The sequence below is a fragment of the Alligator sinensis genome, unplaced genomic scaffold (genome assembly GCF_000455745.1).
Source record: "Alligator sinensis unplaced genomic scaffold, ASM45574v1 scaffold7_1, whole genome shotgun sequence".
NCBI lineage: Eukaryota > Metazoa > Chordata > Crocodylia > Alligatoridae > Alligator > Alligator sinensis.
The window spans coordinates 5,787,374-5,802,341 of NW_005841843.1; the positions used below are offsets into that span (position 1 = coordinate 5,787,374).

Genomic DNA, 14,968 nt, shown 5'->3' on the forward strand with positions numbered 1-14,968 from the left:
GGGGTACGTCTAGGAATTCTATCGGCGACGGGGAGAGGCTAGAGATTGATCAGATCTCCGTAGCCTGCTTCAAATGCACTGGGTCCGTGAGGATCCGCAGCGCTTAGAGATCTTCACACAGCGTGAAGTCTCCTCCTCCCTTGTTCGTGGAGTCCTCCAACTTGGGCGGAAACCACTCAAGCCTCTTATACGGCTAGCAAGCCAATCACTAGCCGCCATGTGTGAATAATTTAGAACTGGCTAATAATGGGACTCGAATTAGCATACCAATGGTGGGAACTCTTTGCAATGAGCATCTCTTCTCTGCAGCAAAGAAATGCACTCTGCAAAGCAAGCTCCAAATTGGCGGGAAATTCTCCCTTGCACCGGGGTTCTCCTCTGCAGCAGAAAACTCCACTGTGCAAGGAAGCTGCAATTTAGCGGGGACAATTTAGCAGTGCCGAAGCACACACAAATAAAAATCACACCTTTTGGGTTGTGACACCAGGCAGGCAGGGGGTGCCTCACCCAGTGATCCAGGTTTTCCATTTCCCACAGAAAAATGGTGTAAAACATGGATTTCCCCCCTTACCAGGGTAAAACATGGATTTCTCCTTTTAGCAGAGAAATCCACAAATTTCACAATGAGCCCTCTGCAGGTGGGCAATGATCCAGCTTGCAAGGGGCTGTGAGGGAGTGGGAGAAGGGTGGTCAGGCAGGGGGTACCACGTGCATGCACATGCACATGGCTGCCAGGCAGCCTGGAGAGCAGCTCCCGTAGGTAAGCCTTCCTGAACAGCTCCACTATTCCCTCTAAGGCTAGGTTGCACCCACTGGGCTGTGGAGGCCCCGGGGGAGGGCACCTGGAGGCAGGGGGCTGCAGACCCGGGTCTCTGTCCCCATAGCCCTGGGAGCTGGGGGCCCCTTCCAGCAGGGCTAGGGGGGCAGGAGCTGTGGGTGGGGGGTGAGGGGCACTAGCAGGGCTTTGGGGGTTGGGGAGGGGGGAGTGAGGGCCACCAGTAGGCCTGTGGGGGCTTTGGGTGGGGAGGGAATGGCACAAGCAGGGTCAGGGGGGACCTTTAATCACAGATTTTGGGGGTTTTATTAGAGAATTTGTGATTTTTTTTTTTTAATCAAGGAAAACCAAGATCACTGCTGATTGCCGTTCTCCTACTCCCCCCAGCCCCTTGCAGCCTGGAACTCTGCCAGCTTGTAGAGGGCTCTTTGCAAAAGTTGAAAATCCATGTATTTCTCTGTTAAAATGAAAAATCTACAGGTCTCAGTTAAAAGGGGAAATCTGCATTTTTTCCCCATTTTTCCATGGGAAACAGAAAACCTGGAGATCAACTTCTTATAACTCATCCTTGTACTTTTACCATTTAGGCTGGAGCTTTCATAAGTAATTAGTGGGGGTCATATTTTACTCCCACTAATGCAAAGCTCCAAGTCAGGCTATGGCCTTGAAGCGAGGACCTTAGCCTGCTGGGCACAACCATTCATCCTGGTCTGCCACCTCCCCAGCAGAGCACTGGAGTGGACACACATGGCCAGAACCCTCCAGCTGGGCCTAGACACACCCACTCCATGCAACCAGAGTGGCCAGTCAGGGGCAACTGACCCCAGACCCCTTGCAATATAAACTCCCTGATCCAGAGTCAACTGACCCCTCACCCCTTGCAATATAAACTCCCTGATCCAGAAGAGGACGCATATGGGCAACAAGATTCAACCTTGTTCTCAGGCTGCTGCACCATTGGCTTCCCTATACTCTGGCTCAGCACATTCCCCTCAGCTACTTCTCCTGACCCCGAGGTAACCCTCAGACCTGGCTACTTACAACCCAGCATGACATGCATATTGACATCATTGGTGCACAGGAAGGCCAACACTGAGTACTTCTGAATGTTATATCTTAGACATGCATGTACAGAAGAAAGGCTTAGCAAACCAGTGCGATGAGAGTGGACCTGTCCCTGGAGAAAGGCAAGCTGCATGCCACTGGACTTCAGGCAAAGCTGGTGTTGGCCTTTTTGGATAAGAAGGTTTTCCTTTGGAAAGTGTTTGTACTGGCCAGAAAAGAGCAGTGTCACTATAGATCATTTGCTGCATCTTTGCAGAACAGAATACAGGTTTTTACACACCTGACAGGTAGCAGAGCTGGATGAACTACTGGAAACTGTAGTTTTCAGTTTATCAGTTTGGAAACTGATAAAAAATATTTGTTTTTACAGAACTGCTTGTAAACCGACTACATTTTCAATGTGTGGACTACATGGAAACTACAGTAACTGAGTGTATTTGCTGGTCACCACTAAAGCTGTTTGACTGGTTGCTTTAGTTACATGGTGGTGTTTCAGTTTTCTTTTTCTGGATGACTAAAAAGGTGCCCCAGACTGGCTTTTAGATTCTCTCAAAGAGTGAATTAGAGTGGCTGAATCAGATAATTTGACACTTTGAAGCTATCGCAAACTTTGAACTCTAGCCAGAGATATGACCAAAAGAAAAAAATAGGCTATTGTAATGTCATTAACTATCTTTCATAACCCATGCAAAGTAGCATAAAGTATCCATAAGAACTGAATCTATATCTGATAGGGGTGTGTGAAGCTTCAGTCGCTGATTCAATTTGGAGAAGATTCAGCCCGATTCAGAGGTTTATAAATTCCCTTTGAGGATCAGGACTGAGAGACTGGAGACAGAGTGGCTTTTTTTGTGAGAAATGTGCCCCCACAGGTAGTTGGCTATTCTTGTCTTTGATAGAATCTGGTGCAGTTTGTGGGGGTACTGGAGATACGTTGGCAGGTTGTGTGTGTATTGTCATGGCATGGTCTGGATCCATTCAGTACATTTTGGACTGTAGGAAGTTGGCTTCTCATGATGAAGTTAGCGAGGTTAGGTGCTTGTTTGAATTTACAAACCACTTCTCACAGACGGCCCTATGAACTGCACTTCATCAACCTCCTGGATACAGAAACTCAGGGACTCAACACAGACTTTGGATTTATGACACACTACCACCTGTCTGACATTTGTCTCCTCAGGCACCTCTCCACTTCTACCTGCTACCTCCTCCTTCTCCCTAACCAAGCCTCTCTCTCTCACCCCCTGACTCCTCCATTTCCATTTTCACTAACTGGCTTTCTTGCCTGCATTGCATGCCAGCCTCTGGCTTTTTCACTATTCCTTCCATGCAGGAAGGACACACAGACATCAACTAGATGCTTCCTCAGCCTGACAAAGGGTTTTTAAACCCAAAAACTTACAAAGAAGAATTATTAGACTATTCAGTTGGTCTAATAAAAAAATATCAGAATGACCCTAAGAACCTTGTCCGGGCTATGTCCTTAGATCAACACAGCTACAACCTACACTCCCTTAACACACACAAGTGACACAGGTTTTGCTTTCATCAGTTCAAGGTGTAGTTTCACAGAAACCCCTGCATCACTCTGCCTGAAACCTGGCAGGCCTCCCTCATGCCTGCACGAGAGGCTATGTATGTGGCAGGACAGGTGCTAATGAGGGTGGCCATTTAATGCCCTGCTCTCAGAGCTGGAGGCAACAGTTTAGTTTCTCACCAGCCAGCAGGGGAAGAACATGTCCCTGCTGAGCTCCTGTGCCAGGAAGAACTTGGAGGTATAAGGGCTGGGGCTATATGGGGAGGAGGAGGCTCCACATCATCCTGGGTATGACCTAAAACTGCACCCTGCCAGGGTAGGGAGGCCTGGGTGGAACTGCCAGTGGTGCAGCAGTCCCAGGAAATGTCAGTACTGCGAACCTCCCTGGTGAAAGGTGGGTAGGAGCAGGAGGCACCATAACCTCCAGGCACCTCACAGTCCTGGCTGGGGAAAGCCCAGACCTGTAAGATCTTTGAGAAGCCTGAGGCTTACTGGTTGTAGTGAAGTTGTGAGGGTGAGAACAGGGGCTACCATCCCTGCAATTTTTATCCAAATTAGCCAAAAAATGACAAGGTTATAGGTATTTCAGTGATTCCCCATTATAGTCTATGGCCGAATCTCCAAATCTTTCCGAATCAGCGCCAAATCTTCCAAAGCTGATTCAACTGAATCTGTTTGGGATAGTGATCCGAATCAAATCGCTGTCCTCCAAATTGGCCAAATCCTAATCGAATACTTCCCTAGTCGCACAGGCCTAATATCTGACATATTTATAAACTGCTTCTATACCAGGGCTCCTGCCAGTGATTTCCAAGGTTCTAGCTCTGACGGCTGAAAAGTCCCATACTCTTATTTCACCTCCTGCATAGTTGTATATGTGTTCTGGCTCTGGCTTTTGGAATAATCCCACCACCCCTGCCACACACACACTTCAAGCTGCTCTGTTAAACAAGGAGAAAAAATAATTAATCTCTATTAAATTATTATTTGGTGTTACCAATATTAAGCAAATGTCAAACTAAGTATTCTGAGTGAACACTTCAGTCCTACTAGGGAAGGGAACAGTCACATTCCAGTCTTTCTGGCAAGTTTCTTGGGAACACAGAACAAAGACCTGTTCTTCTACTGTGTTAATTAAATATTGCTCTCTTTTATAACTGTCTGCACTAGTCAACAAGCACAATGAACAAGAGCTAGTTGTGAAGAGAAGAAAGAGCCTGCCAAAAATACCATTATAAATGAAAGCTAGGGACAGAAGTTGCACATAAACCAGTTTAAGTGATCAGAAACAGGTTTAAACCTGTAAAAGAAGAGAAGGTCAGTGCACACTAACCACTTTCAAAATGGCCAAAACTGGTTTAAGATAAACCTGGATGGATGCAGTATTAGACTTAACTGATTTATGTCAAACCGGTTTATGGAACTTCTGTCCCAGATCACAAGGATCACCTCTCCACAGGCAATTTCTGGCAATTCTGTTTGTGACAGCCTGTGGCAAAAATGTAATGGAAAACAGGAACCTTTTTGGTCAGATGGACTAGGAAAGCAATCCATCAGTTTGTAAGTGCTTATTAGTCCTGCTTTGGCTCAATGAAAATGTTGTCGTCTCATAATATTTAGTTAAATAATTTAAATTAATCAAAGTAGGATCCCAAAACACATTTTTCATGTTTCTGCACGAACAAAATGTAATGTTTGCAAAAAACCCCATGAAGTTTGTGAAAAGTGTTTAAAAAGCAGGCTGATACAGAAGGTCAAAATTTGGTTTGCAATGGAAATATTGAAAAGCACAAATTGCGGTCCTTTATCCAATTCTAATAGATAATGTTAGATGTTTTATCCGGGTCAAATTGTATGATCTGCTGATCAAGTTGATTTCAACCTGTAGTAAGCAGATGCCTCTTTGTCAGACAAAAATGTTGGTTCAACAAGAGTTGCAGTTCGTCTATTTACCATTTTCCAATTAACTTGTAACAATTCAGCACAGTCTTTAGGTATCAGACCTGACAACAGATTTATTGATGTAATGCAAGCTCAGCTATTACTGCATTTGTTTTAGCCGGGTGGCTTGCTTTATGCCAATGTCCCTTTAATTTTTGCCACTATTTAAGTAGACCACTGTATGCATAAAAAGGCACTAAGCTTATAGCTCTGGGGAGCAACATAACACACAGTGGCAACGTGGCTGGGGCCCAGCCTCAAGAGACCAAACTTTGGCTGGGTTGCAAAGAACTGAGTGTCCATCCCCTTTCTTTTTGTGCAGTTTCTCTACAAACTTGCAGTATCTTTTTTCTGTTGAAGGAATTACTATGATCTAAATGATGAAGATTGTGCTTAAAAAGATATTTAATTGGATACCTTTATATTTTACTTTCTTACTGGTGGCTCTCAGGCAAATAGGGCTACTTATTCTAACATGGACTTGATATTCTTTGGGTCAGATGGCCTATAATGAATATCTACAATGCAGGGGAAAACTTTCATAGATTTCATAGGTGTTTAGGGTCAGAAGGGACCTTAATAGATTATCGAGTCTGACCCCCTGCCCTGGACAGGAAAGAGCACTGGAGTCAGATGACCTAGCCAGGTGCTTGTCTAGTCTCCTTTTAAAGACCTCCAAGGTAGGGGAGAGCACCACCTCCCTTGGAAGCCCATTCCAGATTCTGGTAACCCTTACCATAAAGAAGTTCTTCCTGATGTCTAATCTAATCTAAATCTGCTCTCTGTCAGTTTGTGGCCATTGTTTCTAGTAACTGCAAGGGGTGCCCTGGTAATATTTCTAGAGTAAAAGGAACTGTAAATCTATTATCTTTGGTCACAGCCAATATCAGTAATGTTTTTATCTCTCTACATGGTTAGACATCAGAGATGGTAGAGTGCAGTTTCATGTATGCACCTAAACTGGAAAATAGACAATTACACTCTGCTACAAAGGCATCAACTTTTTAAGTTTGAAGAAGCACTCAGATTAAGTTTGCTTGCCTCTCTCCCGTTCTATAAACACAAATTTACGTAGTGACATCATTAATATGGACGCTCACTTGGACCAACTTATAATTCCCTTTGCCCTCTGATTTCTTTCCAGCAAATTCAGTGACAAGTAACAATAAACAACGTTCTTGGCTTCATTATATCCTAGCACCTCTGAAGGCCTTTTCAGCTGCAGTTTCATTTGTCTTTTTCAGAAGAGATGGTAGGAGACAGCAGATTTAATTCATCTTAAAAAAAAAAAACAGCAGCAGCAGCAAAAAACAAGAAATCCCCATGATGCTACTTTGCAGTTGCCCAGATCATATGGCACTATTTCACATTTCTCTCCCTTGCTTCACTCAAGCAAAAGCTCTGGTGAACAGAAGTACTAGGAGCCTGGCCTCAGGCTAGTTTTTCTGCAAATGTGACTAGGCCTCAGAGCATTCTGTTCAGTTCCAGAAAAACCCCAGCACTGTCAAGTACAGTAAGGGCTAACATAACAGCTGTCAAGTTTCAGTCTCCACCTCCAGCTTGGAGCTGTTGGAGGCCAGCAGAATAAGGACAGACTGAACAGCAAATCCCCGAGCAGGTGTTATTGCAACACTGTAACTAGGCGGATTTAGGCATGGGGATATCAACATTTATCATCAGAAGAAAGGCTGAAAACTGAAGATAGGACTATGAATACACAGGATGTGAATGAAAATCCTTGCATAATAAAAATAGGAGGAATTTTCAAAGAAATTGTCATGGAGATTTACAAATTAATGGGAGCAACTGAGAGCATTGAACTAGGGTAAATCATGTATACCTGTGCTAATTATAGTCACTTACCTTGCATGAGTTTTAAACAAAAACAAAATAATACTACTTTGCATTTTTCATCTAAAGATCTGAAAAACTTAAAAAATATATTTATATGGCTCCACTGCAGATGGAATTATTAGAACCACTTACATCTAGAAAAACCTAGGCTTAGCAAAACAACTCATTTATCTAAGGTGTATCAGTTTCCTGGCAACGCTACTGGGAAAGAATCTTAATTCCTAGTTTCTGTGCTCATCACAAGACAGCTCTGTCCCCTCTGTAGAGTTCACTACACAAGGTCCAGTCCTGAGGCAATGAGATTTTTGTCTCAGTTTACATAGACTGAACTGGGACCATATTTTAAAATAGAGATTCTCAACCAGGTTGCCACAGCACCCTGGGTTGCCTTGAGATCATTTTAAGGTATCCCAGTGTACAGCATTATACTGCTGGGAGTGTAAATATGCTTCACAAGATAAACCCAGAGATTTCAAATAGGAATTTACAGGGTTAAAAACAATCTGAGCTATTGTGGTCTTTTTGAGTTCTTTATAATAGAAAAATTGTTATATTATTTTTCTGTAGTCAAAAAAGCAAGTGAAAACTAAGAGGGGACATTTTCTGAGGGGTGTTGCAAGTAGTCTAAAAAGGTTGAGAACCACTGGAATAAAGGGTGAGGTTAACAGGTAGTGTCCAGGAAAAAACCTATCCCAATCATAAATAAACTCTAACCTGGCAATTATGTCCAAGAAATTTGGATCTGTTCACCACCAAAACTATTGCTTTGAACCTGAATATGAACACAGAGACACAAAAAGACAGATTGAAAATATCATGAACAGGTTTTATTAAATGTCTTTGACACTGTTCCTGATAAATGAAACCAAATACTCTCAGACGCCTCTCATTTTCTACTCTGATGACAAGGCATAAAGGAGATAACTCTTGCACACAGGAGATATTAAACTATCCCTAAATATGAAGTAGCTTCTAACTCCATTTTCCACATCTGTATCAGAGCTGCTGCCTTCAGTTTGGATTGAATTACCGAGAGGCAGAATCTGGGAGGGGGAGAGTTATGTTGGCAGATGGTCCATTGTCCTCCTCCTTTTGTTCACTATTGATTTCTACGGAACTATCTTGTATCTTAGCACCTAATTAAAATCAGGGAGTTAGAACACGTGCCCAATGCAAGAAGGGGACAGGTTTAGTTATTAGGGCTCCTGGTGGGAAACACATTTGTATTTCCACAGGGTAAGAGAGTAAAGCTTCTGTGATATGAAATGTTTAGAGAGAAATACGCTTTGACTATCACCAACACCACTTTGTGGAAGGTAGGACAGGTGGAACTTTCATCAGGTTTCAAATGCACAAAAAAACCTGACAAACACAAATCTACCAGAGAGAGAACAAGAGTTGTGAATGCAGGGGACAGCTCTGTGCAACAGCAATTGTATACATCAGTGTCACACAGTAATCAGGGATTTTACCAGCTCTTGAAGTGACAATGAGTTACTACAGAGACATCACAATCTGCTGCTGGATACCTTCTCAGTCCCCTAAAGACCAGGGCTGCTTCAGAAAACAAAACTGTACTGTAGTTAACTTAATCGAACACTACCAGACAGAAGAGCTTTCCTCTATCCTCCCTCACTACTAAGGAAAGTAGCCTCCAGTAACCTAGAATTGGCAAGTCCTACTGGATCCTCAGTGGATAGTGGGCAGATGCTGCTAAGGAAAGAAAAATCACCATCATGCTCCCTTACTGCTTCTACTGAAAACAGTACATTAGAGTGCACTTCTCTGGCTGCTCCATTCATCTAGCTCCTGATTTGCAGCTCCAAACTTCACAGTTGTGGAGGGTGTGTATGTGGGCAGGGTGTGGAGGGAATGGTTTCTATGCATATCAAGAAGGGAGAAATGAATATCCAGCAAAATTTAAAATTACAAACCCTAGCAGGCAGCATATCTACTAGTCTTGGTTTCTTCGTGTCCCTTCATTTCATGGCACAATACCTCTATAATCTTCCTCTTAAAAGGAAATAGGTGCATTACCTACCTGTTACCACATGCAAAGAATCTTCTTCCCTGACCATTCCTAACTGTTTTCAAGTTAGGGTCCTGCCTGGTGGTGTTTGATGGCAGTGGCGGGGGGAAGAACAGAGTACTAGGTCAAAAAAAAAAAGCTGCCATAAATTCTTTCCTGCACTGTATGCCATTTTAAATATCTAAGATTACTGTTGTGCTCTTCTGTCTGCCTGAACTTCTCCATATGATACCCTGATACCACCAAACTCCAAAACTGGAAAAATTTCAACATTTTACTTTTCCTGCCAAACCCTTCCCTCCCCTTCCCCATTAACAACTCAGTTATCCTCCTTTTCACCTACTTCTTCTTCCAGGTCACCTTTATGCTTGGAGTCCTCCCACCACCCCCCTTAAATCCCTCCCTCCCCAATTAATCCCCTTGCCCCTGATGCCAAATGGCAACAGTTTTTCCACTCATATGCCTCCTGAAAACACCCTTTTTAAAGTTCTGGAGAATTCAAATGATAAGAAAAAAATATCTGTTCTGCTTCAAGATTAGGTTTAGTGGATTATCTAAAATAGACAAGACCATTTCTTGCTTGGTTGAAGAAGTACTATGTGCCCTGAAGGAGGATTAAACATGGGTGTGATCTTGAACAGTATTGACACCTGTAACTCCCACAGACCTCAGGGTTGGGCATTCTCTACACATCTCAGGATTCAGATCCAGCCAGCTGAGTACAACATCAGGGATTTCCTCCACCCCAGCTGCCAAAAAGAACTATTAATATTTTTACCATTTTCCCCCCATGGATAAGCTCATGTGCTGACCTTTAAAGTGTGCTAAAGGACTTAAATAAATGGAATGAAAATACCAGTAACTCCATATGACCTTACTTGTGTTATCTCTGAGCAAAAAAGTATAATTGTACAATTACAACAGAAACTACTTTTCTTTTCCCTCACTAAGTAAAAGATGTGTGAGAGAGAGATGGCAAGGATCCCTGAATCAGCAAAAATATATGGGGAGGCCACTAAGCATTCTCATCACACTCGTAAGGTGATGCAGGACTGTCCCTAGGAAAGGAGATGCATTGCGTGCCAATGTTTTTTGTTTTATCCACACAAGGTCTCATACTTTATGATTTTGCCGCATGAAGATGTATTGGGTTAAGCCCAGGATAAAACTATATTCCTCAAAGGGAAGAAAGTGGAAAATTATATTTTTCTGCAGCATAGTCAGTCTGAAACAATAAAAATTAATGAAGGAGGAAGTTGAGCAGGTTAGGTACAGGTGCTGCCAGCTTGAAGGTACTGTGGATCATCTTACAAGCAATGATTCATCAAATCTGCGGAAGGGATGAACTTGCAAAAACTCTCTCTCTATTTTAAATAAAGGCATAATGAGTACAGATCTATGATGCTTATGGTCATTTGGAGATTTTACAAACAGGGACAAATCTCTTGAGCTTTTCAATTGTACTAGCTTTCAGTCAGCTTAAACCCTTATTTTGAATCTGCACAATCCATGCCTTTTTCCCCTTAAGCCACATACCAAGAAAGCTAGACTGCTATGCCTTTTCCAGGTATCTCTGATATTGTAAAGTAGGGAAGTAAGGGCAGAAACAGAAGGACTGAAGAAACATGATTTGAAAAAGAGATCAAGAGAAGAACCCATACAAAAGGTTCTTTTCAACACCCTTTGTGAATTGGTGTTACTTCCCTTCATAATTTATATCAATTTTTTCCTCTGGGGTGTATCACTATGCAGAAGATGCATGTTCCTATATGTATAAAACCATGTTCATTGCTCTTTCCTATTAATAAAGATAGATCAAAATAACAATGGCAGATTAGGTATAGATCATGCATTGTTTTCTAAATAACTGAGCCATACTTTTCCATTCTTATTTCAAATTAAAGATGAAAATTACTGACTTATTACTATAGTACCATTAAGGAACCTAAACCTGATCCCTGACTCAAAACATCCCGTGTTTGCAGAGTGGAACTAAATAGCATGACTTCAGCCCATAGCAAAAATTGCTTGAAGACTTTAACAACTGTTTACAAGACAGTCTGATTGCAAATGAAGTTATCTTGATTCTATTTTGCTCTTAAAGAATAGCTTATCTGAGCATATTGCTTGCTGAGACACACAAAGCACCATGGCTTGTTTTGGGTTGCAGCCATTCAGTCTCATGCTGCATCTGTGTCTAGTGCCATCAATCTTTTACCACTAGGAGCACAATTAATCACGGTGGTTTTTCAGGGGGAAAAAAGGCAAAAATGATAGTAATTTTTATAGAAAGTACTGTGTGGTATTCCATCAATGACGGTCATTTTTCTTCCCAATATATAGTAACAGATTTTCTTGCACTGAAAACCTGTCTGCTACCATGGCATACCAGAAGTACAATAATTCTGAAACATACACAGTCAGCTCAGATCTCACACCAACAAGCAGAATCTGCTAATATATGCTGCACAAGGCAATTAATGTCCCTTTGTTGGTATCTGGAGAATGGAATCCACTAACAGTATAGATTATGAAGAGATGCAGGGGGAAAAGGAAAGCTAGATATGCTCATTTTCCAGGTTATTTTCAGGATCATCAATTAATTTTACACACAGTACATAACAACATCTCAGGACCAAACCTTTAGGGCAGTTTTGTTTGATTACTTACAAAGGACAGAAATCCAAGTGACTTCAACAGCAGGGCTAACTGAATGAATAAGCACTAACATAAGGATTTCAGGATTTAGTGTGCACAAATTGGTTATAGAGGGCAAAGACTTATTTATATGGTTCAGTCCCTCTGGCTATCCACCCCATGCCCCTGGGTACAGCTGTCCACTGCTAGTTTTATAGGGTCTCATCATTAAAGTTCTTCTCCTTGTTTGTACATTTGTTTATTTGGATTTTAGTTTTACTATTTATTCAAGCAAAGCTCCCACTGAAGTTAATGGAAGTTCTGCCTGAACAAGGACCCTAGGATTTTTGCCCAATACACATCCAATACATCCACTGATTCATCTACATCTTTCACAGCTTTTCTTACACATTTTATAACCCAGCATTTTTTAAGTTAAATATCAAAGACTAAAGAAAGAGAGAGACACAGGAGGAAGCCAAGCTACAGACTGAGCTCTTTTTTTAATCCATAAGGTAATCAGTTTTCTGGAGCACTAACTGAATTTCCCAAATTTAATTTTAAAAGATGCTCCATAATATCCATTATAGCAAACACTGTCCTGCAGATTTGATTAGCAGGCTCTCTGGACCTGCTTATTTCTGAATTGAAAGTGCAGTACAGCCTAGATAAATGAATTACCTGAGCAGCGGAACTTGTGGCTCTTGATCTGACCGATTCGTTTGTTGGCAAGGCGACGCGGATTGCTGCATCGAGCGCCGCTGGTTTCTATCGGATTATTCTTCAGGTAATCAGCCAGCCACTTCAAATGGCAGTCGCACACAAATGGATTCTGAGCTAAATGTCTGCAAGAAGGATGGGATGTTTAATCAGAAGTGACCTGTGACACTGTATTCCATCATTGTTTTTCACAAACGCAAACCTGAAGAGTAGAGTAATTGAATAAGCTTCCAAAAACCGAGGCCTTGCGGAAGCCACATGGAGCTACACATGAATGGAAGAAATTCTGTGAGCTATCGTATTTCGTAGCTCATTAAGCCTGCTGCAAGTCCTCTCTCAGAGGAAACAAAAATTAATATAGCAAAGCCTGCTTTAAAGGACACAGACCTTCTGTCTACAAAGGCCAGTGTTTTCTCTTGAGAGTCTGACATGATGCACTGTAATAGAAATGCATCTTTTTAGAAACACCTGACTTTAGAGAATACTTTGTGTCCTGGTTTAAAAAGAAGTTTTATTGACCAGCTCAGCTTCTTAGGGATCAAAATATGAATAAGTAAAGGAGTGCCTTGAATAAGTGGGTAAAGCCACGAATGAAGGAGGTTCTTTCCCAAGAGTAAAATTTCATATTGGCATATGCTAATAGAAATTTTCTGGCATCTGTTCCCTTCTGGACCTGAATTTTTTTACTTTTCAGGACAGACTGATCATGCAAAAGAGGGCTTGAGTTTATATTTCACCAAGTCCTTGTGAAATTCACCAGTCCAATTCAAAAATCAAGTTATGGGGTGGCCTTTTTTACCAGACATACAAACTCAAGTGATAAAAGCCCCCTGGTTCCAGGGGTGTAGGTTGTAGCCATGTTGGTCAAGGACATAGGCAGACAAGGTTCTCTGGATAAATCTTTTATAAGACCAACTAAAATAATTGGGGAAATTCTTCTTTGTAAGCTTTCGGGTACAAACACCCTTCATTAGGCTAAGGAAGCATCTGCAGTTGGTCTGTGCTCTTCCTGGATGGAATAGAAGAGAAGCTAGCGGTCCCCTGGATCATTTATAGGTATTTCAGGTAGAAGCCCCCTGCTCTTCCCTTCAGGCTCCCAGAATTAAACCCAAAGTTTCTGTTGTTGTCTTACAGACCTTGGTGTTGGTCTCAGCAAAACAGAAAGTAAGAGAGGTTTCAGTGCTTTCTCTGAATGAACTAGCTCCTGCTACTACTGAAATCAATGGCAAAACTCATATTTTCTTCACAGGGTACAGAAGGAAATGTCTAGGAGTCTGATGAGAGAACAGAGTATGGAAAAGAGCTATTTCTAAGCAGATGGGAAGATATCCTGAAGAGTCCTAAGTTTTATGTATGTATGGTTTTATGTTTTCATCTCATATCCCAACCATACTAAACTTATATTGTTTTCTATTGCCAGGTATTTTTAGGAACTTCAGTTTAATAATACAAACATAACAGGGTTGTGGCAGCCAGAGGGAGCAAAAGCAAATGAGTGTGAAGAATGGGGAAGAAAAATAAACGCCTGACAGAAATAGCTGAAAAAACTAAATATTGTTGCTGCATTGATGATGTGGAGTAAAACTACACAGGTTTTGGAAAGTCCAAAGGATAAACAGAGCACACACTCTGACCAGGAAATGGGACCTGTTCAGTGCTTAAAAAAGACAGAAAGTGGCAGTCACCTAGAATACCAACACTATGAAAATGTCCTGAAATGTGATAGAAGACTGCCTCATTGGGATGCAACAAGGACAGCTGAATAACCCCTTCTAAGGGAGGTTATAGACATGCTCCAGGAAGCAGCCAGGGGAAGGGGAGGGGTGCTTTAATTAGTGAACCATGCTAATTAAAAGCACCTAAGCATTACATGTATCAGCATCCCCACACTGAAAAATAGTGGTGGGATGCTTTGAACTAAAACTCATTATACAAACTTTAGTTTAAAGCACCCCACCACCATTTTTCAACATGAAGATGCTGATGCACCTGATATTGGAGGCTACTGGAACGCATTAATTTCCACATTCCAGCAGACTTGATTAATCGAGTCTGCTCTGATATGCTGGATTTACAGCACATCCGAGCAGCCTCGCTACATGTTTATAGGAGTCCTAAAAGACTTAATAATTATTTAAAGAGTCACAGAACCTGGGAGGCAATTTTTTGTAGCTTAAAATTTATCAGATTCATCAAATCAAATTTATTTAGATCACTGGATTGTATGCACCTCTCCTATTTGCTGCAGAGTCATATTAGTATACGTCTTTATATTAAGTTCTCTCTCCTGCTTATGTATATGCATTTGCTTTATAGAGATATAAAACCGACACATGCATATATATATTGTTTAAATGTTTATATTAATGTCTCCACAGCTTGGAGCAAAAATGATGGCCATTTATTAGGG

General features: G+C 41.7%; 1 protein-coding gene across 2 annotated transcripts in view; it reads right to left on the bottom strand.

Moving 5' to 3' along the window:
* The window catches only part of SLIT3 (slit guidance ligand 3), a 393,886-nt gene that overhangs the window by 233,130 nt on the left and 145,788 nt on the right, over nucleotides 1-14,968 (bottom strand). For both annotated transcript variants that reach the window (XM_025205769.1, XM_025205766.1), the window contains one exon: nucleotides 12,520-12,683. In XM_025205769.1, coding sequence (XP_025061554.1) covers nucleotides 12,520-12,683 — 164 coding nt within the window. The remainder of the gene's footprint in view (nucleotides 1-12,519; nucleotides 12,684-14,968) is intronic.